General features: G+C 49.0%; 1 protein-coding gene across 1 annotated transcript in view; it reads right to left on the bottom strand.

Moving 5' to 3' along the window:
* Window positions 1–26033, bottom strand: part of LOC139259661 (receptor-type tyrosine-protein phosphatase-like N) — a 364010-nt gene that overhangs the window by 278421 nt on the left and 59556 nt on the right. Inside the window, exons 3-6 of the mRNA XM_070875205.1 lie at window positions 22264–22377; window positions 19735–19849; window positions 13716–13896; window positions 10350–10557 (exon numbers count right to left, since the gene is read on the bottom strand). Coding sequence (XP_070731306.1) covers window positions 10350–10557; window positions 13716–13896; window positions 19735–19849; window positions 22264–22377 — 618 coding nt within the window. The remainder of the gene's footprint in view (window positions 1–10349; window positions 10558–13715; window positions 13897–19734; window positions 19850–22263; window positions 22378–26033) is intronic.

Here is a 26033-nt window from a genome sequence, read left to right as displayed (position 1 = left end):
AAGTGTCAGCCTGTGTGTGTGGGTTGGTGTGATAGTTTGCCTGGGAAATTTATAGCAGCGTTGACATCACCAGTGACGTCCGAGACATGGGGGCCCAATTATGTGCAGCATGGAAATCCAGCTGAGTGATGGTATTTTTAGTTTTTTCTATCTTCCATTTACAGCTCAAGAAATATATTGCCCCCCCCACACACACACACCTCTGCCCAGGGAGTTTGAGTCCAAATTAAAAAGCAGAACCTCAAAAGGTAATAATCTCTGGATTGTTACCTGACCCACCATCATCATAGGCATGGAATCGGGCGGGAGGGTAGGAATGAGATGACGCAGAATGTTCGTTTAGTGACGTGTACGGTCGAACTTTAAAGGAGCAGAGAATCTACCAACTCGTGGCACGACACATATCGTGACGCGTTCCAAAATGTTTGAATATTAGAATCGAATCATCGAACGGTTATAGCATGGAAGGAGGCCATTCGGCCTGTCGAGTCCGTGCCGGCTCTTAAATAGTCCCACACCCCCGAAAATCTTTTTCCTCCAGCTACTTATCCTTTTTGAAAGCCATGATTGATTCTGCCTCCACCACCCTCTCAGGCAGCGCATTCCAGATCCTAACCACTCGCTGTGTAAAAAAGTTGTTCCTCATGTTGCCTTTGGACCTTCTGCCAATCACCTTAAATCTGTGTCCTCTGGTTCTCGACCCTTCCACCAATCGGAACAGTTTCTCTCTATCCACTCTGTCCAGAACCCTCATGATTTTGAACACCTCTATCAAATCTCCTCTCAACCTTCTCTGCTCTAACAACCCCAGCTTCTCCAGTCTACCCACGCAACTGAAGTACCTCATCCCTGGAATCATTCTCGTAAATCTTTTTTGCACCCTCTCTAAGGCCTTCACATCCTTCCTAAAGTACGGTGCCCAGAATTGGACACAATACTCCAGTTGAGGCCGAACCAGTGTTTTATAAAGGTTCACCATAACCTCCTTGCTTTTGTACCCTATGCCTCTATTTATGAAGCCCAGGATCCCGTATGCTTTTATAACCACTTTCTCAACCTGCCCTGCCACCTTCAACGATTTGTGCCCATATACCCCCAGGTCTCTCTGTCCATGCATCCCCCTTTGAATTGTACCCTTTAGTTTATATTACCTCTCCTCGTTCTTCCTACAAAAATACATCACTTTGCACTTTTCTGCGCTAAACTTCATCTGCCACATATCCGCCCATTCCTGTCTTCCTGAAGTCAATCACTCCCCTCCTCACTGTTCACTTTTCTTCCAAGTTTTGTGTCATCTGCAAATTTTGAAATTGTGCCTTGTATACCCACATCCAAGTCATTAATAGAAGAACATAAGAAATAGGAGCAGGAGCAGGAGTAGACCATTTGGCCCTTTGAGCCTGCTCCACCATTTAATAAGATCATGGCTGATCTGATTTTGGCCTCAGCTCCACTTCCCTGCCCGCTCCCCATAACCCTTTATTCCCTCATCGCTCAAAAACCTGTCAAATATATTCAATGACCCAGCCTCCACAGCTCTCTGGGGGAGAGAATTCCACAGATTTACAACCCTCAGAAGAAATTTCTCCTCATCTCAATTCTAAATGGGCGACCCCTTATTCTGAAACTATGCCCCCTAGTTCTAGATTCCCCCACGAGGGGAAACATCCTCTCTGCATCTACCCGGTCAACCCCCCTCAGAATCTTATACATTTCAATAAGATCACCTCTCATTCTTCTAAATTCCAATGAGTATAGGCACAACCTTTTTTCATAAATCAACCCCCCTCATCCCAGGAATCAACTCAGTGAACCTTCTTTGAACTGCCTCCAATGCAAGTAATAAGGAGACCAAAACTAATATATATCAAGAAAAGCAGTGGTCCCAGTACCGACCCCTGAGGAACACCACTGTGTATCTTCCTCCAGTCCGAAAAACAACCATTCCCCACTACTCTCTGTTACCTGTCACTGAGCCAATTCCGTATCCATACTGCCACTGTCCCTTTTATTCCATGGGCTTCAACTTTGCTGGAAAGCCTGTTATGTGGCACTTTATCAAATGCCTTTTGGAACTCTATGTACACCACATCAACTGCATTGCCCTCATCAACCTTCTCTTTTACCTCATCCAAAAGCTCCATCAAGTGAGTTAAACACGATTTGCCTTTAACAAATCCGTGCTGGCTTTGCTTAATTAATCCATACTTATCCAAGCGACTATTAATTTTTTCCCTGATTATCATTTCTAAAAGCTGCCCCACCACCGAGGTTAAACTGACTGGCCTGTAGTTGCTGGGTTTATCCTTGCACCCTTTTTGAACAAGGGTGTAACATTTCAATTCTCCAGTCTCCGGGCACCACCCCGTATCCAAGGAGGATTGGAAAATTATGGCCAGTACCTCCGTGATTTCCACCTTTACTTCCCTCAGCATCCTAGGATGCATCCCATCCGGTCCTGGTGATTTATCTACTTTAAGTACAGCCAGTCTTTCCTCTTCTTTATCAATGTTCATCCTATCAAGTGTCTCCACTACCTCCTCTTTCACTGTGTCTATGGCAGCATCTTCTTCCTTAGTGAAGACAGATGGAAAGTATTCATTTAGTACCTCAGCCATGCCCCCGGCCTCCGTGCGTAGGTCTCCATTTTGGTCCTTAATCGGTCCCACCCCTCCTCTTACTAACCGTTTACTATTTATATGCCTATAGAAGACTTTCACACATTACAACAGTGACTACACTCCAAAAGTACTTCATTGGTTGTAAAGCATTTTGAGACGTCCGGTGGTTGTGAAAGGCGCTATACAAATGTCAATTCATTCTTTCTTTTGAATTCCCTTTTATGTTAGCTGCCATTCTATTCTCATACCCTCGCTTTGCCCCTCTTATTTTGTTTTTGCCTTCTCTTCTGACCTTTCTCTAAATAGCCGGATTCTCAGATATATTAGCAACCTGACATCTGTCCTACACACTCTTTTTCTGCTTCATCACATTCTCTCTCTGTTTTGTCATCTAGGGAGCCATGGCTTTAGATGCCCTGCTTTTTCCCTAGTGGTGAATGTATCTCGACTGCACCTGAACTATTTTCTCTTTAAAAGGCAGCCCATTGTTCCACTACAGTTCTGCCTGACAATCTGCAATTCTAGTTTCCCAGGATCAGATCTGTTCTTATGCCACTGAAATTGGCCTTCGCCCAGTTAAACATTTTTACTCTCGATTGCTCCCTGTTCTTTTCCCCTCGCTAATCTAAACCTTATGATACTATGATCACTGTTGCCTAAATGTTCCCCTACTGACACTTGCTCCACTTGCCCCTCCTCATTCCCCAGAATGGGGGTAGTACTCACCACAGCGGACCAGGAAGGCAACTCACTCAGAGCTTTGACATTAGCTTTGCCTTGTGGCTGCTCCCTGCACTGCCTCCAATGCTTGAATGCCCCCCCTTGCTCCTTGGTTACTCTGACCAGAACACTTCCTCCTCTGACTTGTATTATACGGTTTTGGCTCTGCAGTTCGGAGCGCTACTGCGCATGCGCGGTCATTTCAGAGACGTCAGGAACATCACTTTTTCCCATCGCGCATGCGCAGAAGTCCCGGCACCTTTTTTCAACGCAGACCGCAGGCTCTGCCCCCACCCCCCCTCCCCCCCGAGGCGACTGACCACGTTGCGCGGCTGCAGAGTAGAGGCCAAACATTGGGGAAACTATCAAGATTTTTTCCTGACGCATCTATGGACGCAATGAAGCGGCGCAACTCGGGCAAGTACGCCAGAAATTGGGCTCGATAAAAATTGAGGCCTCTATTAGGATAGGTGAAGTTCCCCAATATTATTACTCTATAGTTCTTGCACTGCTATGTAATTTCTCCGTATCTTTCCCACTAGTTGTGGTCTATAGAATACACCTGGTAGTGTAATGGCACCTCTATTATTTCTTATCTCTAGCCATATAGATAGTGTCCTTGACCCCTCCAGGATATCCTGTTGCTCCAGCACTGTAACATGTCCCTTAACCAATACTGCCACCCCACCTTCTATCTTTCCTGAACACCTTATAACCAGGAATATTTCAGACCCAATCCTGCCCTTTATTGAGCCAGGTCTCAGTTATTGCCACTGGTGTATTTGCAGACGATAGATATACTCTCTGTGCAGTCACTGTATAGTTGCATTGTTACCTGATGTACTGTCAATAAGGTTTACACTGTGTATATACTATGCTGGCACCACTAGAGGGTGCCACTGGTGGAGACCGGGGTTTCCTGCCCCATGTGGCAGAGGCTGTCCACCAGAGGGCACTGCGGTGGGAGACCTGAGGGTCACCTGCATAGTGTGCAGGGCCCAGTATAAAAGGCTGCCCACCATGCTTGTGCCTCACTGTGGAGTTACGAATAAAGCACCAAGGTCACTACAGTTTGAGTACAACACATTGCCTCGTGGAGTCATTCATAAGTGCATTACAGATATAACAGCCACAACACCATATTCCCATGTGGCTATTTGCGCCTGCAGCTCACTGACCGTGTTCACTACGGTTTGTGCATTCGCATACATACACCGTAAACACATCTTAGACCATCCTGTGTTCTTCTCTTAGTCTGACCTCACCTAATACCTTGCTATTTCTTACTATGGTGCTCTCTGCCACACCCAATTCTTTGAGCACTTTATTCCCCCTTTCTAATGTTGCATCCTGGTGCCAAATTAGTCTCAACCCTCCCCCAAAAAAGTTATCTCCTCAAAAAGTGCCAAAGTTTGGTGCAGCCGGTTTTATTAATGAAATGTATTCAAAAATGTTTTTCTTACTCTCTCTCCCCATCAAAAAAAAAACACACGTATAAATCATCTCAAAAATGCCACTGGGTGACTGACTTGAGTCGAGATTTCACCGTCTCTCGCTGACAAAAACAGCCACACACACTCACACTTTCTGGAAGGTATTACTAATATATTACAGGAAAAGCAATGAGCCCACGCAAGATTAATTTTAGCTGCGAGGGTGCGTGGGAGTATTTGCCGAGTACGTAGATCTTTGTTTAATCAGTGACAGCTTCACTTAGAAAGACTTCATAGAAAGAACTTGCATTTATATAGTGCTTATCACAACCTCAGGACTTCCCAAAGCGCTATTCTGCCAATGAAGCACTTTTGGCGTGTAGTCACTGTTGCAAGGCCGGGGAATGGAAGGAACAGCATGGAGGCCTGGCCCAGCAGGCTGAGCGGCCCCCGGCCTGCGAGCACCATCGGAGCAGGCCGGGGAGCGGAAGGAGCAGCGTGGCGGCCTGGCCCAGCAGGCTGAGCGGCCCCCGGCCTGCGAGCACCATCGGAGCAGGCCGGGGAGCGGAAGGAGCAGCATGGCGGCGTACCACTCCAGGGAGCAGCACGTGCTGGAGCAGGAGAGCAACGGCAGTGAAGAGTGACGTCACCAAGATCCAGGTCGGTGATTGGAGCGTGGGCAGGTACAGCAGGAGCGGCAAGGTCAGGGCAAAGGAGCAGCGAGAGATTGCAGAGGGATGCCCGGGAGAGGGGTGAGTTCGGGGCCCGGATGAGGCGAGGGCCCAGGGGCAGCACGGGCCCAGCCCACACTGCGATACGTGCGTGCACTAGGTCCGTGCAGCAGAGCAGGTCTCCAGTCGTCTTGGATAACCCTTGCCACTGGACCAAGACCTAGCTCTGTCAAGCCCGTGTGGTGGCTGGTGTGCAACGGCCACCACACGTTAAAAAAATCCACCCACAGGCATCTTCCACCCTCCAAGACTTAGTTCGGACCTGGAATTTTAGGTGCTTTATTGAAACACCTGTGAACTTTTTGATGTGGAACCAAGTCACCCTCGATTCGAGGGACTGCCTATAATGATGATGATGATAGGAAACGTGGCAGCCAATTTGCGCACAGTGATAAAGACTAGATAATCTGTTTTTTTTAGTGATGTTGATTGAATTACAATATGTGGACGATGCTTGTGTCTGCGCACACTCAGGGGCCAAACTCCAAACCTTCATCAACACCTTCACCGAGGTGTACGAGAGCATGGGCCTTACACTAAATATCCGTAAGACAAAGGTCCTCTACCAACCTGCCCCCGCCACACAGCACTGCACCCCTGTGGTTATCAAAATCCACGACGAGGCCTTGGACTACGTGGACCATTCTCCATACCTCGGGAGCCTACTGTCAACAAGGGCAGACATCGATGACGAGGTCCAACACCGCCCTCAGTGTGCCAGTGCAGCCTTCAGTCGCCGCGGGAAGAAAGTGTTTGAAGACCAGGACCTCAAACCCGGCACCAAGCTCATGGTCTACAGAGCAGTGGTGATACCCGCCCTCCTATATGGCTCAGAGACATGGACTATGTACAGCAGGCACCTCAGAACACTGAAGTACCACAACCAGCGCTGCCTCTGCAAGATCCTGCAAATCCCCTGGGAGGGCAGACGTACCAATGCCAGTGTTCTCGATCAGGCCCACATCCCCAGCATCGAAGCACTGACCACACTCGATCAGCTCCATTGGGCGGGCCACATCGCCCGCATGCCCGATACTAGACTCCAAAAACAAGCGCTCTACTCGGAACTCCGACGCGGCAAGTGAGCCCCAGGTGGCCAGAGGAAACGTTACAAGGGCACCCTCAAAGCCTCTTTGATAAAGTGTAACATCCCCACCGACAACCGGGAGTCCCTGGCCCAAGACCACCCTAAGTGGAGGAAGAGCATCCGGGAAGGCGCCGAACACCTCGAGTCCCTTCGCCGGGAGCACGCGGAAGCCAAGCGCAAACAGCGGAAGGAGCACACGGCAGCCCAGACCCCCCACCCACCCGTCCCTCCAACCTCCGTCTGCCCCACCTGTGACAGAGACTGTCGGTCCCACATTGGACTCATCAGTCACCTGGAGAACTCATGTTAGTGAGGAAGCAAGTCATCCTCGACTCCGAGAGACTGCGGAAGAAGAGAAGATTGGTCCCAGGACACCGCAGAGAACGCCCCTGCTCCTCTTCTCAAGGTCATCCAGTGATAAATAGGGAAAAAATATTCCCTCCGGGGAGCGGGTGAATAATTAGAGGTCATAGATTCAAAATCATTGGAAAAAGATCTAAAGTGGAGATGAAGAGACACTTTTGTCGGGATCTGGAACACTCTTCCTCAAAAGGTGCTGGAAGCTGATTCTATAAGTAATTTTAACAGGGAGTCAGACAGGTGCTTCATGGGGAATTTACAGGATTACGGACAAAAATGTGGGAATGTGGAACGAAGCACTTCTGCTGATTCAAAGAGCCGGCACAGGCATGATGGGCCGAACAGCCCCTGTAATGTACTTGCTTCGTGGGTTCTTTGCTTAAGAATTCATAGCAACACATTGCTGTTAAGAACTAGTTGGTTTAACAATCACGCGACACATTACCAGTTCATCCACCAGGCTCACAACCACCTGCCCCATCGTGGATCCCCCGAACCCAACTGGCTGGGGTTTTACTGAGTCTTGCGAACATCATGTGACTGGCTAAGTCACTCCCAATTCAACAGCTCTACAAACCTGTGAGCTTACGCACAGGGGCATTATTGAAACTTATAAGGTAATGAGAGGGCTCGACAAGGTGGATGCAGAGAGGATGTTTCCACTCACAGGGGAAACTAAAACTAGGGGACATAGTCTCAGAATAAGGGGCCGCCCATTTAAAACTGAGAAATTTCTTCTCTGAGGGTTGTAAATCTATGAAATTCTCTGCCCCGGAGAGCTGTGGAGGCTGGGTCATTGAATCTATTTAAGGCGGAGGTAGACAGATTTTTGAGCGATAAGGGAGTAAAGGGTTATGGGGAGCGGGCGGGGAAGTGGAGCCGAGTCCTTGATTGGATCAGCCATGATCTTATTGAATGGCGGAGCAGGCTCGAGGGGCCAAATGACCGACTCCTGCTCCTATTTCTTATGTTCTTACACAATACACGCTCCTGCGGTGCTGGGAGTTTCTATGAAGCTATGAGTCTACGACATTGAAGCAAGCGATATATTAACGGCTGTGTTTCTGGACAGAGAAAGGATTGAGGCATAGAGGAGATGGCCGGTCAGATTGATGAGGTTGGTCGATCAGAAAGGGACGGGCTCAATCGGTCCAATCATAACTATTACAAATCACCTCGACCATGACATATATCGTCAGCAAGGGCTGGGATGTCACGTGACGCTCAGTGGGCCGCACTCTCACCTCGGAGTCAGCAGGTCATGGATCCATGACCCACTCCGGAGACTTGAACATAAAATCTAGGCCGACACTCCCAGTGCTGCACTGTCGGGAGTGCTGCACTGCCGGAGATCCCGTCTTTTAAATGAGACGTCAAACAGACGACCCACTTGCCCTCTCAGGTGGACGTGAAATTTCCAACGATATTGAACAAGAGCAGGGGAGTTGTTCTCCCCTGGGGTCCGGGGCCAATAAATTACACCTCGAGCAATATCACTAAAAGAACAGATTTTCCGGTCATTATCTCATTGCTGTATGTGGGAGCTTGCTGTGCGCAAATTGGCTGCCGGGTTTCCTACATTACAACACTTCAAAAAACAAGTACGTAATTGGTTGTTAAATGCTTTGGGAAATGAGTAATATAAATGCAAATTCTTTTTCTTCATGACTTCTCATCCATTACCGTTGGGGAGGCCATTTGGCGAAGGCAAGGGGAGAGGGGGTAAAGAGGAGAAACAAAATAGTAAGCCTGTAACTCCGAAACTCCTTACACAAGAACATATGAATTAGGAGCAGGAGTCGGCCATTCGGCCCCTCGAGCCTGGTCCGCCATTAATGAGATCACGGCTGATCTTCGACCTCAACTCCACTTTCCTGCACTGTCCCCATATCCCTCGATTCCCTTAATATCCAAAAATCTATCTCTCTCTGTCTTGAATATACTCAATGACTGAGCCTCCACAGCCCTCTGGGGCAAAGAATTCCAAAGATTCACCACCCTCTGAGTGAAGAAGTTTCTCCTCATCTCAGTCCTAAATGGTCGACCCCTTATCCTGAGACTGTGACTCCTGGTTCTAGACTCCCCAGCCCGGGGGAAACATCCTCCCTGCATCTACCCTGTCAAGCCCTCTCAGAATCTTAAACGTTTCAGTGAGATCACCTCTCATTCCTCTAAACTCCAGGGAGCTTAGGCCCAATCGACTCAATCTGTCCCCATGGGTGTCAGCTGTGACTCAGTGGGCAGCACTCGCTCTCGCCTGAGTCAGACGGTTGTGGGTTCAAGTCCCACTCCAGGGACTCGAGCACAAAAATCTAGGCTGACACTCCCAGGGCAGTGCTGAGGGAGCGCTGCAGTGTCGGAGGTGCTGTCTTGCGGATGAGACGTTAAACCGAAGCCCTGTCTGCCCTCTCAGGTAGACGTAAAAGATCCCATGGCACTATTTTGAAGAAGAGCAGGGGAGTTATCCCTGGTGTCCTGGGCTAATATTTACCCCTCAATCAACATAACAAAAAAACAGATTATCTGGTCATTATCACATTGCTGTTTGTGGGAGCTTTCTGTGTGTAAATTGGCTGCCGCGTTTCCCACATTACAACAGTGACTACACTCCAAAAGTACTTCATTGGCTGTAAAGCGCTTTGAGATGTCCGGTAGTCGTGAAAGGCGCTATATAAATGCAGGTATGGCTCTGTATGTTCAGAGACGTGGACCATGTACAGCAGACATCTCAAATCGTGGAGAAATACCACCAACGATGCCTCCGCAAGATCGTGCAAATCCCCTGGGAGGACAGACACACCAACGTCAGTGTTCTCGCTCAGGCCAACATCCCCAGCATCGAAGCACGGACCACACTCGACCAGCTACATTGGGCGGCAGGTCCGCAGGTCCGACACGAGACTCCCAAAGCAAGCGCTCTACTCGGAACACTTACACGGCAAGCGAGCCCCAGGTGGGCAGAGGGAATGCTTCAAAGACATCCTTAAAGCCTCCCTGATAAAGTGCAACATCCCCACTGGCCCCTGGGAATCCCTGGCCAAAGACCACCCAAAGTGGAGGAAGTGCATCCGGGAGGGCGCTGAGCACCTCGAGTCTCGTCGCCGAGAGCGTGCAGAAACCAAGCGCAGGCAGCGGAAGGAGCGTGCGGCAAACCAGACTCCCCACCCACCCTTTCCTCCAACCACTGTCTGTCCCACCTGTGACAGAGACTGTAATTCCTGTATTGGACTGTTCAGTCACCTGAGAACTCACTTTTAGAGTGGAAGCAAGTCTTCCTCGATTCCGAGGGACTGCCTAGGACAATGATATAAATGCAAGTCTTGCTCTTCTGTCTCGTGGGACAACGCTCTCATCCCAGGAATTCTCGTGCATTTGGTCACACCTCCTTTGGTCTTACCTTCCTGAGGGCGAGTGTCGCTGGGAGCGGCACTGTAATCCTTCACCCTGCTCGCGTGCTTTTGGCCGGCGTCCTGCGCCTCCCCGCGGGCCCGCCCGTAGCTGTTGGAGTAGTCGGCGGGGTATGGCGGGTCGTTGTCTCGCTGGTGGTCGGCCCTCCGTGGGTAGCTCCTCTCCCGCTCCACCCTGGGCTGGGCCATGCTGCCGCCCTGCTCAAACAAAGAGGAACCATGTTAAAGGGGATGGAGTATAAAAGCAGGGAAGTCTTGTTACAGTTATACAGGGTATTGGTGAGGTCACACCCGGAGTACCGCGTGCACTTTTGTTGTCCATATTTACGAAAGGATATACTTGCAGTTCAGAGAAGGTTCACTCGGTTGATTCCAGGGATGAGGGGGTTGACTTATGAGGAAAGGTTGAGGAGGTTGGGCCTCTACTCATTGGAATTCAGAAGAATGCGAGGTGATCTTATTAAAACGTATACGATTATGAGGGGGCTTGACAAGGTGGATGCAGAGAGGATGTTTCCACTGGTGGGGGAGACTAGAACTAGAGGGCATGATCTTAGAATAAGGGGCCGCCCATTTAAAACTGAGATGAGGAGAAATTTCTTCTCTCAGAGTTGTAAATCTGTGGAATTCGCTGCCTTAGAGAGCTGTGGAATCTGGGACATTGAATAAATTTAAGACAGAAATAGACAGTTTCTTAACCGATAAGGGAGTAAGGGGTTATGGAGAGCGGGCGGGGAAGTGGAGCTGAGTCCATGATCAGATCAGCCATGATCGTATTAAATAGTGGAGCAAGCTCAAGGGTCCAAATGGCCTACTCCTGCTCCTATTTCTTATGTTCTTATGTACACAAGAGTTCACTGCACTTACCAGGCCTCCCCAACCGAGAACGGCAACAATGGGTCTGCGTGAGGCAGAACCAGCTGATCAGGTGATCAAAGCCCAGCAGTGGTCGTCACTCCATTGCATTTACAGCACAGGAACAGGCCATTCGGCCCATCTGGTCCGTGCCGGTGTTTTGATCCGCATCAGCCTCCTCCCACCCTTTCTTCATCTCACCCCATCAGCATTGCATTCTATGCCATTCTTCAATCTGGTTTCTGCCCCTGCCACAGTACCGAAACAGCGCTCATCAAAGTCACAAATGCCATCCTCTGTGACTGTGACAAAGGCAAACTATCCCTCCTCGTCCTTCTTGACTTGTTCGCAGCCTCTGACACAGTTGACCACTCTATCCTCCACCAACGCCTCTCCACCGTCGTCCAGCTGGGTGGGACTGCACTCGCCTGGTTCCATTCTTATCTATCTAATCGTAGCCAGAGACTCACCTGCAATGGCTTCTCTTCCCGCCCCCGCATCGTTACCTCTGGTGTCCCCCAAGGATCTATCCTTGGCCCCCTCCTATTTCTCATCTACATGTAGCCCCTTGGTGACATCATCCGAAAACACAGCCTCAGTTTCCACATGTACGCTGACGCCACCCAGCTCTACCTCACCACCATTTCTCTCGACCCCTCCTCAGTCTCTAAATTGTCAGAGTGATTGTCTGACATCCAGGTCTAGATGAGCAGAAATTTTCTCCAATTAAATATTCGGAAGACCGAAGCCATTGTTTTTGGTCCCCGTCACAAACTCCGTTCCCTAGCCACTGACTCCATCCCTCTCCCCAACTCCTGTCTGAGGCTGAACCAGACTGTTCGCAACCTTGGTGTCATATTAGACCCTGAAATGAGCTTTCGACCACATATCCACAGCATAACTGAGACCGCCTATTTCCACCTCAGTAACATCATCCGTCTGCGCCCTTGCCTTAGCTCATCCGCTGCTGAAGCCATCATCCACGCCTTTGTTACCTCCAGACTTAACTATTCCAACACACTCCTGGCTGGTCTCCCACATTCTACCCTACATGAACTAGAGGTGATCAAAAACTCGGCTGCCCCGTGTCCTAACTCACACCAAGTCCCGCTCACCCATCACCCTCTGTGCTCGCTGACCTACAATGGCTTCCGGTTAAGCAACGTTTCGATTTCAAAATTCTCATCCTTGTTTTCAAATCCCTCCATGGTCTCGCCCCTCCCTATCTCTGTAATCTCCTCCAGCCCCACAACCCCCCGAGATGTCTGCGCTCCTCTAATTCTGCCCTCCTAAGTATCCCTGATTATAAATCGCTCAACCATCGGTGGCTGTGCCTTCAGCTGCCTGGGCCCCAAGCTCTGGAACTCCCTCCCTAAACCTCTCCACCTCTCTCTCCTCCTTTAAGACACTCCTTAAAACCTAACCTCTGTGACCAAGCTTATGGTCATCTGCCCCAATTTCTTTTTATGTGGCTTGCTGTCAAATTTGTTTGTTTTGTCTTGTAACACTGCTGTGAAGTGCCTTGGAACGTTTTACTAAGTTAAAGGCGCGATATAAATATAAGTTGTTGTTGCTATGCTGATGGGGTGAGATGAAGCGGGGTGGGAGGAGGCTCGTGTGGAGCATAAACACCGGCTCGGACCAGATGGGCCGAATGGCCTGTTTCTGTGCTGTAAATGTTATTGTAATTGTATGGCTCGGAGGCGTGGACCATATACAGTAGACACCTCAAATCGCTGGCGAAATACCACCAACGATGTCTCCGCAAGATCCCACAAATCCCCTGGGAGGACAGACGCACCAACGTCAGTGTTCTCGCCCAGGCCAACATCCCCAGCATCGAAGTGCTGACCACACTCGACCAGCTCCGCTGGGCGGGCCACACTGTCCGCCTGCCAGACACGAGATTCCCAAAGCAAGCGCTCTACTCGGAACTCCTACACGGCAAGCAAGCCCAAGGTGGGCAGCGGAAATGTTACAAGGACACCCTCAAAGCCTCCTTGATAAAGAGTAACATCCCCACCGACACCTGGGAGTCCCTGGCCAAGGACCGCCCTAAGTGGAGGAAGAGCATCTGGGAGGGCGCTGAGCACCTCGAGTCTCATCGCCGAGAGCATGCAGAAATCAAGCGCAGGCAGCGGAAGGAGCGTGCGGCAAACCAGACTCCCCACCCACCCTTTCCTCCAACCACTGTCTGTCCCACCTGTGACAGAGACTGTAATTCCCGTATTGGACTGTTCAGCCACCTGAGAACTCACTTTGAGAGTGGAAGCAAGTCTTCCTCGATTGTCATGGGACTGTCTATGATGAATTGTATGCGACAGGCTCGAGGGGCTGAATGGCCTACTCCTGCTCCACACTGCCCCACTCACAAGAAGATCAGACAAAGGCAACTGCCCTCAACTAAAGGTGAGAGAGGGGCGGGGTGGGGAGGAGGGGAGGGAGAAGGAAAATATCACCAGGAGGAAACAGATTGCGAACAAAGACACAAGCTAGCACACCTTGTGAAACAGATATGGCTGCAGGAGTGACCCGTCCACACTGTGGGCAGAATGAAGTCCAGGTTGGTTGCCGTGGAGAAGAAACTGCAGGTAACGACGGATCTGGGAGGGCGGCCATTGCTCAGCGACCGAGATGGAAACACCCCCTGGGTAGTGGCCTTTGCCCAGGTGCCGCTGGAATCTGAAAAAAAAATACAGATACCAATGTTTGAGATTGCAAGGAGGAAAAAAGTACAATTGTGCAAGAAGGTTAAAAGGAAGGAGGAGGTTCTGAGGAATCAGGAGTTCCTCTGTCTTACAGTATGGATTGTAATATTGACCGATTATGTAAAACTCGCTTATGTATAAAAGCAGGTATTGCTACAGCTATACAGGGTATTGGTGAGGCCACACCTGGAATACTGCGTGCAGTTTTGGTTTGCATATTTACAAAAGGATATACTTGCTTTGGAGGCAGTTTAGAGAAGGTTCACGAGATTGATTCCAGGGATGAGGGAGTTGACTTATGAGGAAAGGTTGAGGAGGTTGGGCCTATACACATTGGAATTCAGAAGAATGAGAGGTGATCTTATCGAAACATAAGAGATTATGAGGGGGCTTGACAAGGTGGATGCAGAGAGGATGTTTCCACTGATGGGGGAGACTAGAACTAGAGGGCATAATCTTAGAATAAGGGGCTGCTTATTTAAAACTGAGATGAGGAGGAATTTCTTCTCTCAGAGGGTTGTAAATCTGTGGAATTCGCTGCTTCAGAGAGCTGTGGAGGTTGGGTCATGGAATAAATTTAAGACAGAAATAGACAGTTTCTTAAGCGATAAGGGGGTAAGAGGTTATGGAGAGCGGGCGGGGAAATGGAGCTGAGTCCATGATCAGATCAGTCATGATCTTATTGAATGGCGGAGCAGGCTCGAGGGGCCGCATGTCCTACTCCTGCTCCAATTTCTTATGTTCTTATGTATGTAAAGCATGCTTATACACTCTCTTACATTGGGTTAAGAGGGAGGCAGCAATGCCTGATGGTTAATGAACCACCTGAAATAGCCAACATTGCATTGACCCTTAGCACAGAAAATAGAAGATGAGAACACCCATTCAGTACAGAGAACAAGGACATAAATGTTTGGGAACTTAAACAGCACCCGAATCTGATAGCAAACCCTGAGAAGCAAGTTTGATTCACACGTCATGAGGAACTGAGGCAAAGTTGAACACATTCCAGAAGGGTAACATGTGACGGGAGATGGACAGGTGGGGGAAGAACCATTCAGAGCCAGTCTGAGCCAATCGGTGGTTTTGCAGGAGGGCCACACACCTCGGAAAACTGTATAACTGTAAGCATAAAGCCTTTGTCCTGGGAAATGTCCGTTGGAATGATTCTCGAGCATGTTCGAATAATAAAACCGGTGAACCGAAAGTTTTGTCTGAGTCAATCCGTGGTCGGTCGTATACAGTATGGGCGGGTGTCGACTCCTTATATCGGGGAGTCCACTTCGAGGAAGAGAAGTCTTCCTTTTACCCCAACAAAGATCTTATTCCTTGAAATAACTCCGTGGCAACATTCCTTGGGATCCAAGGGAGAGTAGCAAATTGGATCCTTAAATTGGCTCAGTGGCAAGAAGCAAAGGGTAATGTGACTGGAAGGCTGTTTCCAGTGGGATTCCCCAGGGCTCACTTCTCAGTCCCTTACTTTCTGTAGTATATCTATTAATGATTTAATGATTTAAATGTAAGGGACATGATGAAGAAATTTGCAGATGATACAAAAGTTGACCGTGAGGAAGAAAGCGATGAACTGCAGTTGGGCAGAAAAGTGGCAAATGCAATTCAATCCGGAAAAGTGTGAGGTAATGCATTTGTGGAGAGAGGCAACAAGGCAAGGGAATACACGATAAATGGCAGGATACTGAGGGGTGAGGAGGAACAGGGGGACCTTGGAGGGTATGTCTACAGTTCCTTAAAGTTCGCAGCACAGGTCGATAAGGTTGTTAAAAAGGCATACGGAATACTTGCCTTTATTAGCATAGAATGCAAGAGCAGGGGAGGTTATGCTTGAACTGTATAAAACACTGGTTAGGCCACAGCTGGAGTACTGCGTGCAGTTCTGGTCACCGCATTACAGGAAGGATGTGATTGTACTGGAGGGGGTACAGAGGAGATTTACGAGGATGTTGCCTGGACTGGAGAATTTTAGCTATGAGGAAAGATTGCATAAGCTGGGGTTCTGTTTCCTTTGGAATAGAGGAGGCTGAGGGGAGACCTTATTGAAGTGTATAAAACTATGAGGGATCAAGATAGAGTGGATATTTCCCTTGGCAGAGGGGTCAACAACCAGTGGGCATAGATTTAATGTAATTGGGGGGAGGTTTAGAGGCGATTTGTGGGGAAATTTCTTCACGCAGAGGGTTGTGGGGATCTGGAACTCACTGCCTGAAAGGGTGGTAGAGGCAGAAACCCTCACCACATTTAAAAAGTACTTGGATGTGCACTTCAAGTGCTGTAACCTACAGGGCTACGGTCCGAGAGCTGGAAAGTGGGATTAGGCTGGATAGCTCTTGGTCAGCCGACACAGACACGATGGGCCAAAATGGCCTCCTTCTTGCTGTAAATTTCTGTGATTCTATGATTCCGTGCAAGCGGTCAAGTCAGCACTTGTCCTCTAGGTGGTGCTGCAGGCTGAAGAATCCATCTCCTTGTGTGTCTGGAGATGGATATCACATTAACACATCGCGGCACAAAGTCTCCTAGTATTGATCGTTTACAATAATAATTTAATTAAAATTAATTCTTTGCTCGTCAAGACACTTTAGCACTGGGATTCTATTTCAGGCACCCGGTATCAGCAAACCCACCCAGGGCAGTTACAGCACGGGGTTAGATACAGAGTAACGCTCCATCTACACTGTCCCATCAAACACTCCCAGGGCAGTTACAGCACGGGGTTAGATACAGAGTAATGCTCCCTCTACACTGTCCCATCAAACACTCCCAGGGCAGGTACAGCACGGGTTAGATACAGATTAAAGCTCCCTCGACACTGTCCCATCAAACACTCCCAGGGCAGGTACAGCACGGGTTAGATACAGATTAAAGCTCCCTCGACACTGTCCCATCAAACACTCCCAGGGCAGGTACAGCACGGGTTAGATACAGAGTAACGCTCCCTCTACACTGTCCCATCAAACACTCCCAGGGCAGGTACAGCACGGGTTAGATACAGAGTAACGCTCCCTCTACACTGTCCCATCAAACACTCCCAGGGCAGGTACAGCACGGGGTTAGATACAGAGTAAAGCTCCCTCTACACTGTCCCATCAAACACTCCCAGGGCAGGTACAGCACGGGTTTGATCCACAGTAAAGCTCCCTCTACACTGTCCCATCAAACACTCCCAGGGCAGGTACAGCACGGGGTTAGATACAGAGTAAAGCTCCCTCTACACTGTCCCATCAAACACTCCCAGGGCAGGTACAGCACGGGTTTGATACATAGTAAAGCTCCCTCTACACTGTCCCATCAAACACTCCCAGGGCAGGTACAGCACGGGGTTAGATACAGAGTAACGCTCCCTCTACACTGTCCCAGCAAACACTCCCAGGGCAGGTACAGCACGGGTTAGATACAGAGTAACGCTCCCTCTACACTGTCCCATCAAACACTCCCAGGGCAGGTACAGCACGGGGTTAGATACAGACTAACGCTCCCTCTACACTGTCCCAGCAAACACTCCCAGGGTAGGTACAGCACGAGGTTTGATACAGAGTAACGCTCCCTCTACACTGTCCCATCAAACACTCCCAGGGCAGGTACAGCACGGGGTTAGATACAGAGTAACGCTCCCTCTACACTGTCCCATCAAACACTCCCAGGGCAGGTACAGGGGGTTATATACAGAGTAACGCTCCCTCTACACTGTCCCAGCAAACACTCCCGGTGCAGTGCTGAGGGAGTGCTGCACTGTCAGAGGTGTCGTCCTTTGGATGAGACGTTAAACTGACGTCTGCTCTCTAAGGTGGATGTAAAAAGACCCCATGGCACTATTTCGAAGAAAAACAGGGGAGATATCCCCGGTGTCCTGGGGCCAATATTTATTCCTTAACCAATATCACTAAAAAACATTATCTGGTCATTATCACATTGCTGTTTGTGGGAGCTTGCTGTGTGCAAATTGGCTGCCGCGTTTCCTACATTACAACAGTGACTACACTCCAAAAGTACTTCATTGGCTGTAAAGTTTTTAATTGGTGCGTACTGAAGTCGTGAAAGGCGCTATATAAATGCAAGCCTTTCTTTACTCCGGATAACACTGTCCCTATGTACAGTGCAGAATAATGGGATGGAGTATAAAAGTAGGGAAGTCCTGCTCCAACTGTACAGGGTATTGGTGAGGCCACACCTGGAGTACTGCGTACAGTTTTGGTCTCCGTATTTAAGGAAGGATATACTTGCATTGTAGGCTGTTCAGAGAAGGTTCACTCGTTGATTCCTGAGATGAAGGGGTTGTCTTATGAAGATAGTTGGAGCAGGTTGGGCCTATACTCATTGGAGTTTAGAACAATGAGAGGTGATCTTATTGAAAGGTGTAAGATTCTGAGGGGGCTCGACAGGGTAGATGCTGAGAGGATGTTTCCCCTCGTGGGGGAATCTCGAACTAGGGGGCATAGTTTCAGAATAAGGGGCCACCCATTTAGTACAGAGATGAGGAGAAATTTCTTCTCTCAGAGGATTGTAAATCTGTGGAATTCTCTACCACAGAGAGCTGTGGAGGCTGGGTCATTGAATATATTCAAGGCGGCGATAGACAGATTTTTGAATGATAAGGGAGTCGAGGGTTATGAGGAATGGGCGGGGAAGTGGGGTTGAGGCCAAGGTGAGATCAGCCATGGTCTTATTAAATGGCGGAGCAGGCTCGAAGGGCCAAATGGCTGACTCCTGCTCCTATTTCTTATGTTCTTATGAGGAGTATATTAACTCTTTGCTGAGATGTGGGGAGGATGTTTCCCTTCGCTGGGAAGTCTAGAACTAAGGGGCATGGTTTCAGAATAAGGGATCGCCCATTTAATACAGAGTTGAGGAGAAATTTCTTCTCTCAGAGGGTGGTGAACCTGTGGAATTCTCTACCACAGAAGGCTGTGGAGGCCAAGTCACTGAATATATTTAAGAGGGAGATAGACAGAGAGATTTCTAGAAACAAAAGGCATCAAGGGGAAAAAGTGGGAATATGGTGTTGAGATAGAGAAGGTTCACTCGGTTGATTTCGGAGATGAGGGCATTGACTTATGAGGAAAGGTTGAGTAGGTTGGGCCTCTACTCATTGGAATTCAGAAGAATGAGAGGTGATCTTATCGAAACGTATAAGATTATGAGGGGGCTTGACAAGGTGAATGCAGAGAGGATGTTTCCACTGATGGGGGAGACTAGAACTAGGGGGCATAGTCTTAGAATAAGGGGCCGCCCATTTAAAACTGAGATGAGGAGGAATTTCTTCTCTCTGAGGGTTGTAAATCTGTGGAATTCGCTGCCTCAGAGAGCTGTGGAAGCTGGGACAGTGAATAAATTTAAGACAGAGATAGACAGTTTCTTAAACAATAAGGGGATAAGGGGTTATGGGGAGCGGGCGGGGAAGGGGAGCTGAGTCCATGATCGGATCAGCTATGATCTTATTGAATGGCGGAGCAGGCTTGAGGGGCCCTGTGGCCTACTCCTGCTCCTATTTCTTATGTTCTTATGTTATGTCGAGGATGAGCCATGATCATATTGAATGGGGGTGCAAGCTCGAAGGGCCGACTGCCCCACTACTGCTCCTATCTTCCATGTTTCTATGAAGCTTTGCGGAATCTCGGTTTTTATGAAGTAAGATCTGGAGTAAAGGACGGAGAGGAATTGATGTAGAGCATGAATGTTATAAGGCGATTGCCGCCTGTGTGTCGACCGTCCCTAACCGCGTGCGTTGGAACTTGTGTTCGTGTTGCGGAGCAGAACCTCCCCCTTTAACCCGAGCTTTGTAACCGGGGAACTGTACCTCTCCTCTGCCGCCGGCACGGTGGTCAGCCGGAGCTGCTGGGGGCGGAGCTTCGGGACCTTTTCCATCTCCATGGCGATCACATACTGGGTGACGTCATCTTGCCATGACAACCCTAAAATAAAATGCAAGTGGCTCGAAAGGTCTCGTTAAATAAACAGCAGCTGTCAAATCATTCACTGTGTGACGTGGGGGAGGGGGGGCGGGGGGGGGGGGAGAAGGGGCAGAAAGATATAAATTAATAGCACAGATAAATGAAAGGCCTTCAATATATAAGATAGTCAGTAATAAATCCGATGGGGAATTCAGGAGAAACTTCTTTATCCAGAGAGCGGTGAGAATGTGGAACTCGCTGCCACAGGGAGTGGTTGAACCGAATAGTATCGATGTATTTAAGGGAAAGCTGGATAAACACGAGGGGAGCAGGCGGGGAAGTGGAGCTGAGTCCATGATCTGATCGGCCATGATCGTATTGAATGGCGGAGCGGGCTCGAGGGACCGTATGGCCTACTCCTGCTCCTATTTCGTATGTCCTTACGATGTGCTGATATGGATGAAGGAAGGTGGGAGGAGGTTCGTGTGGGGCATAAACACCGGCACGGACCTGTTTGGCCGAATGGCCTGTTTCTGTGCTGTAAAACTCAAATGTAATTCGAGGCGTTATTCTCACAAGCAGCACCATCGATAGCTGACTGCCGAGAATGTCAGGTACTGGGGGTCTCCACACCGGTTAGTGAAACAAGGGACAGCCGACTGTGTGGTGGGGGTGAGGGCGTGGGGTGCCCAGGCCGTTCTGTAATGCTTGTATCACGGGGTGTTTTGGGGAGGGGCCGCTTGTTCCCATTGGTCAGCGCACGTCGAGTTCACCCTCGCAGATGACGGACAATCCGAGAGGCAGAAAGACAGTACACACAGAGGGGATTGTATAAAGGGTCGTCGACTGTCGGAGCAACTACAATATGATCAGGGTGCCCTGCCTCATTGCCAGGCTTCAATACAGAGCTCTCCACACTGCCAGTGAACAGCAAGGCATTTAGCACGTGGGGATTCTGTACAGTGGGACTGAATGGGAAGGGAATGGATCCATAGAAACATAGAAAATAGGTGCAGGAGTAGGCCATTCGGCCCTTCGAGTCCACACCACCATTCAATAAGATCATGGCTGATCATTCCCTCAGTACCCCTTTCCTGCTTTCTCTCCATACCCCTTAATCCCCTTAGCCATCAGGGCAATATCTAACACCCTCTTGAATATATCCAATGAACTGACATCAACAACTCTCTGCGGTAGAGAATTCCACAGGTTAACAACTCTCTGAGTGAAGAAGTTTCTCCTCATCTCAGTCCTAAATGGTCTACCCCTTATCCTTAGACTGTGTCCCCTGGTTCTGGACTTCCCCAATATCAGGAACATTCTTCCTGCATCTAACCTGTCCAGTCCCGTCAGAATTTTATATGTTTCTATGAGATCCCCTCTCATACTTCTAAACTCCAGTGAATAAAGGCCCAGTCGATCCAATCTCTCCTTATATGTCAGTCCAGCCATCCTGGAAATCAGTCTGGTGAACCTTTGCTGCATTCCCTCAATAGTAAGAACGTCCTTCCTCAAATTAGGAGACCAAAACTGAACACAATATTCCAGGTGAGACCTCACTAAGGCCCTATACAACTGCAGGAAGACCTCCCTGCTCCTATACTCAAATCCCCTAGCTATGAAGGCCAACATACCATTTGCCTTCTTCACCGCCTGCTGTACCTGCATGCCAACTTTCAATGACTGATGTACCATGACACCCAGGTCTCGTTGCACCTCCCCTTTTCCTAATCTGCCGCCATTCAGATAATATTCTGCCTTCGTGTTTTTGCCCCCAAAGTGGATAACTTCACATTTATCCACATTATACTGCATCTGCCATGCATTTGCCCACTCACCTAACCTGTCCAAGTCACCCTGCAGCCTCTTCGCAACCTGTACAGTGGGAGGAGAATGGGTCCATTGGGATTCTGTACAATGGGAGAGAATGGGAAGGTGTTGGGTCCATTGGGATTCTGTACAAAGGAAGTGAATGGGAAGGGGTTGTGTCCATTGGGATTCTGTACAAAGGAAGTGAATGGGAAGGTGTTGGGTCCATTGGGATTCTGTACAAAGGAAGTGAATGGGAAGGGGTTGCGTCCATTGGGATTCTGTACAAAGGGAGTGAATGGGAAGGGGTTGCGTCCATTGGGATTCTGTACAAAGGGAGTGAATGGGAAGGGGTTGTGTCCATTGGGATTCTGTACAAAGGGAGTGAATGGGTAGGTTGGGATTCTGTACAGCGGAAGTCAATGGGAAAGGATTGGGTCCATTGGGATTCTGTACAATGGGAGTGAATAGGAAGGGGTTTGGCTCCATTGGGATTCTGTACAATGGGAGTGAATGGGAAGGGAATGGGTCCATTGGGATTCTGTACAATGGGAGTGAATGGGCCCTTTATAACTGAATGGTTGGAACAGGAGCTGATGGTCCTCTGTCCTCTGCGTTCCATATACCTTGTAACATTAGGTGTTTCAGCACGTCCTGCAGCCGCTGTAGGACTACAGCCGATACCTCATACTTGGTCCTGGCTGGCAGCAAGGCGTCCTGACAGTGCCCGAAGAGTCCATCTAAAATGAAGCAGAAACATTTTGTTAGTTTTGACGCCGGTGGAGATTCTCCCGTGCAATCTGTTCTCTGGACAGACCCAGTTAACTGGGTCAAGCATGTGGAGGCCGATCTAGTGTTTTACGCTAAGCCTATATAAAACGCGAGTTGCAGCCCAGCTGGAGTACTGTCTCCCATTCTGATCGTTTGACAGCACCTCGACCACCTCTCAATGGGGAAGACAAAAAACAAAATTAGTCACACACCAGCAAAGAGAAAACTTAGATAGCATCTTTCATAACCTCAGGATGTCAAAAGAACATAAGAAATAGGAGCAGGAGTGGGCCATACGGCCCCTCGAACCTGCTCCGCCATTTAATAAGATCATGGCTGATCTGATCATGGGCTCAGCTCCACTTCCTCACCCGCTCCCCATAACCCCTTATCCCCTTATCGGTTAAGAAACTGTCTATTTCTGTCTTAAATTTATTCAATGTCCCAGCCACCACAGCTCTCTGAGGCAGCGACTTCCACAGATTTACAACCCTCCGAGAGAAGAAATTCCTCCTCATCTCAGTATTACAGTCAATGAAGTAGCGTTTTTAAGGGGAGTCACTGTTGCAATGTAAACACGGCAGCCAATTTGCGCACAGCAAGGTCCCACAGACAGCAATGAGATAGAATCATACGACACAGGAGGCCGCCATTCGGCCCATCATGCCTGTGCCAACTCTTTGAAAGAGCTGTCAAGTTAGTCCCACTCCCCAGTTCTCCCCCCTCACCCCCCCATAATTCTGCAATCTGGTCCTCTTGAAGTACATGCCCAATTGCCTTTTGAAGGTTCCTCTGGAATCGGACTCCATCCCCCTTTCAGATGGTGCGCTCCAGATCTCAACAACCCCGCTGCGTGAAGAAAGGGCTCCTCTGCATGTTTGACCCAGATAACTGGCTGTGTCCAGAGAACAGACTGCATGCGAGAATCTCACTCTTAGAAACATAGAAATTTACAACGCAGAAGGAGGCCATTGCGGCCCATCGTGTCCGCGCCGGCCGACAAAGAGCCGCACGGCCCTCGGTCAGCAGCCCTGAAGGTTACATCTAAACCTATGAACAATGACGGAAAGGCAAAGAGCACCCAGCCCAACCAGTCCGCCCCACACAACCGCGACACCCCTTATACTGAAACATTCTACAATCCACCCCAACCAGAGCCGTGTGATCTCCTGGGAGAGGCAAAAAAACCCAGATTAAAAACCCAGGCCAATTTGGGGGGCAAAAAATCTGGGAAAATTCCTCTCCGACCCATCCAGACGATCAAAACTAGTCCAGGAGGTCACCCTGGCCGTATTCGATTCCCTGCAGTACTTACCATTGTATCTGCGCCGTCCAACAAGAGGTTATCTAGTCTAATCCCAATTACCAGCTCTAGGTCCGTAACCCTGCAGGTTAGGGCACTTTAAGTGCCCATCCAACCATCTCTTAAATGTGGTGAGGGTTTCTGCATCCACCACTCTTCCAGGCAGTGAGTTCCAGATCCCCACAACCCTCTGCATAAAGAAGCCCCCCCTCAAATCCCCTCTAAACCTTCCACCAACCACCTTAAAACTATGCCCCCTCGTAATTGACCCCTCCACCAATGGAAATAGGCCCTTACTATCCACTATATCCAGACCCCTCAATATTTTGTATACAATCTTCCAGCTACAGTTCTAATCATCTAGAATCATTATCAAATGCGCTGAGTCAGTTTCGTAACCTTATTTAAAATCTGAATTGCATCTTTTTGTTCTGCAATCGGGACACTTATTAGCTGCTGGCTTCAAAGCTAGCTGGGGGAAAAGTGGTGTTCTATGCTAAACCTTTATAAAAGATTAGCTTGGCCCCCAGCTGGATACTGTATCCGACTCTGGGCACCACACTTTAAGGAAGGACACGGAGGACACTTTGGAGAGGGTGGAGAACAGATTTCCTGGAATGGTTCCAGGGATGAGGGACTTCAGTTATGCGGTGAGACTGGAGAAGCTGGGGTTAGGGTTAAGGGAGCAGGCGAAGAGGAGATGTAACAGGGGTGTTTACAATCATGAAGGGTTTACATAGAGTAAGTGGAGGAAGTGCATCCGGGAGGGCGCTGAGCACCTCGAGTTTCGTCGCCGAGAGCGTGCAGAAATCAAGCGCAGGCAGCGGAAGGAGCGTGCGGCAAACCAGATTCCCCCACCCACCCTTTCCTCCAACCACTGTCTGTCCCACCTGTGACAGGGACTGTATTGGGCTCTTCAGCCAACTGGGAAGTCACTTTTGCAAGTGGAAGCAAGCCTTCCTCGATTTCGAGGGACTGCCTACGATGATGACATAGAGTAAATAAAGAGAAAGGATGGCTGAAGGATCGATAAGCAGAGGGCGCAGATTTAAGGTGATCGGCAAAAGAGGCGACACGAGGGAAAACCTTCTTTACGCAGCGAGTGGTTAGGATTTGGAATGCGCTGCCTGATAGGGCGGTGGATACAGATTCAATAGCCGCCTTCAAAATGGAATTGGACAAACACTTGAGAAAAAATTGCAGGGATATGGGAGGCGCGGAGTGGGACTGATTGGACTGCTCTTCAAAAGAGCCGCACAGATTCGATGGGCCGAATGGCCTCTTACTGTGCTGTGGCCAATCTATGATTCTATAATGCAAAACACCTTGACTGTGCTGGTTTTTAAAACAATTATTACAGAAGGAAAATCTGGTAAGAACATAAGAAATAGGAGCAGGAGTAGGCCATACAGCCCCTCGAGCCTGCTCCGCCATTCACTAAGATCATGGCTGATCCGATCATGGACTCAGATCCACTTCCCTGCTCCCCATAACCCCTTATCCCCTTATCGGTTAAGAAACTGTCTATTTCTGTCTTAAATTTATTCAATGTCCCAGCTTCCACAGCTCTCTGAGGCAGCGAATTCCACAGATTTGCAACCCTCAGAGAAAAAATTCCTCCTCATCTCAGTTTTAAATGGGCGGCCCCTTATTCTAAGATTATGCCCCCTAGTTCTAGTTTCCCCCATCAGTGGGTAGAGAGCCCAACTTTTCCTCATAAGTCAACCCCCTCATCCCCGGAATCAACCGATTGAACCTTCTCTGAACTGCCTCCAAAGCAAGTATATCCTTTCATAAATATGGAAACCAAAACTGCACGCAGTATTCCAGGTGTGGCCTCACCAATACCCTGTATAGCTGTAGCAAGACTTCCCTGCTTTTATACTTCATCCCCTTTGCAATAAAGGCCAAGATTCCATTGGCCTTCCTGATCACTTGCTGTGCCTGCATACTAACCTCTTTGTGTTTCATGCACAAGTAACCCCAGGTCCCGCTGTACTGCGGCACTTTGCAATCTTTCTCCATTAAAATAATAACTTGCTCTTTGATTTTTTTTTTCTGCCAAAGTGCATGACCTCACACTTTCCAACATTATACTCCAGCTGCCAAATTTTTGCCCAGTTAGCCCGTCTATGTCCTTTGATGATGAGATGACATGGTGCCAGTATAGACGCACTTCTGAAAATGTTTCCGTGTTAAGAATCTCGGATGGGGTCCCAACCAACATTCCCGTTAAGCTGCGTGGACACACGGCGGTCTGGAGGTCCCACGCAGGCCGATCACCGGCTTTTGTACGGGGGTGGGGTGGGGGAGGGGAGGGGA

The sequence above is a fragment of the Pristiophorus japonicus genome, chromosome 3 (genome assembly GCF_044704955.1).
Source record: "Pristiophorus japonicus isolate sPriJap1 chromosome 3, sPriJap1.hap1, whole genome shotgun sequence".
NCBI classification, from domain to species: domain Eukaryota; kingdom Metazoa; phylum Chordata; class Chondrichthyes; family Pristiophoridae; genus Pristiophorus; species Pristiophorus japonicus.
Note: the sequence above shows the minus strand (reverse complement) of the source record. Positions and strands in the feature narration are given on the sequence as shown.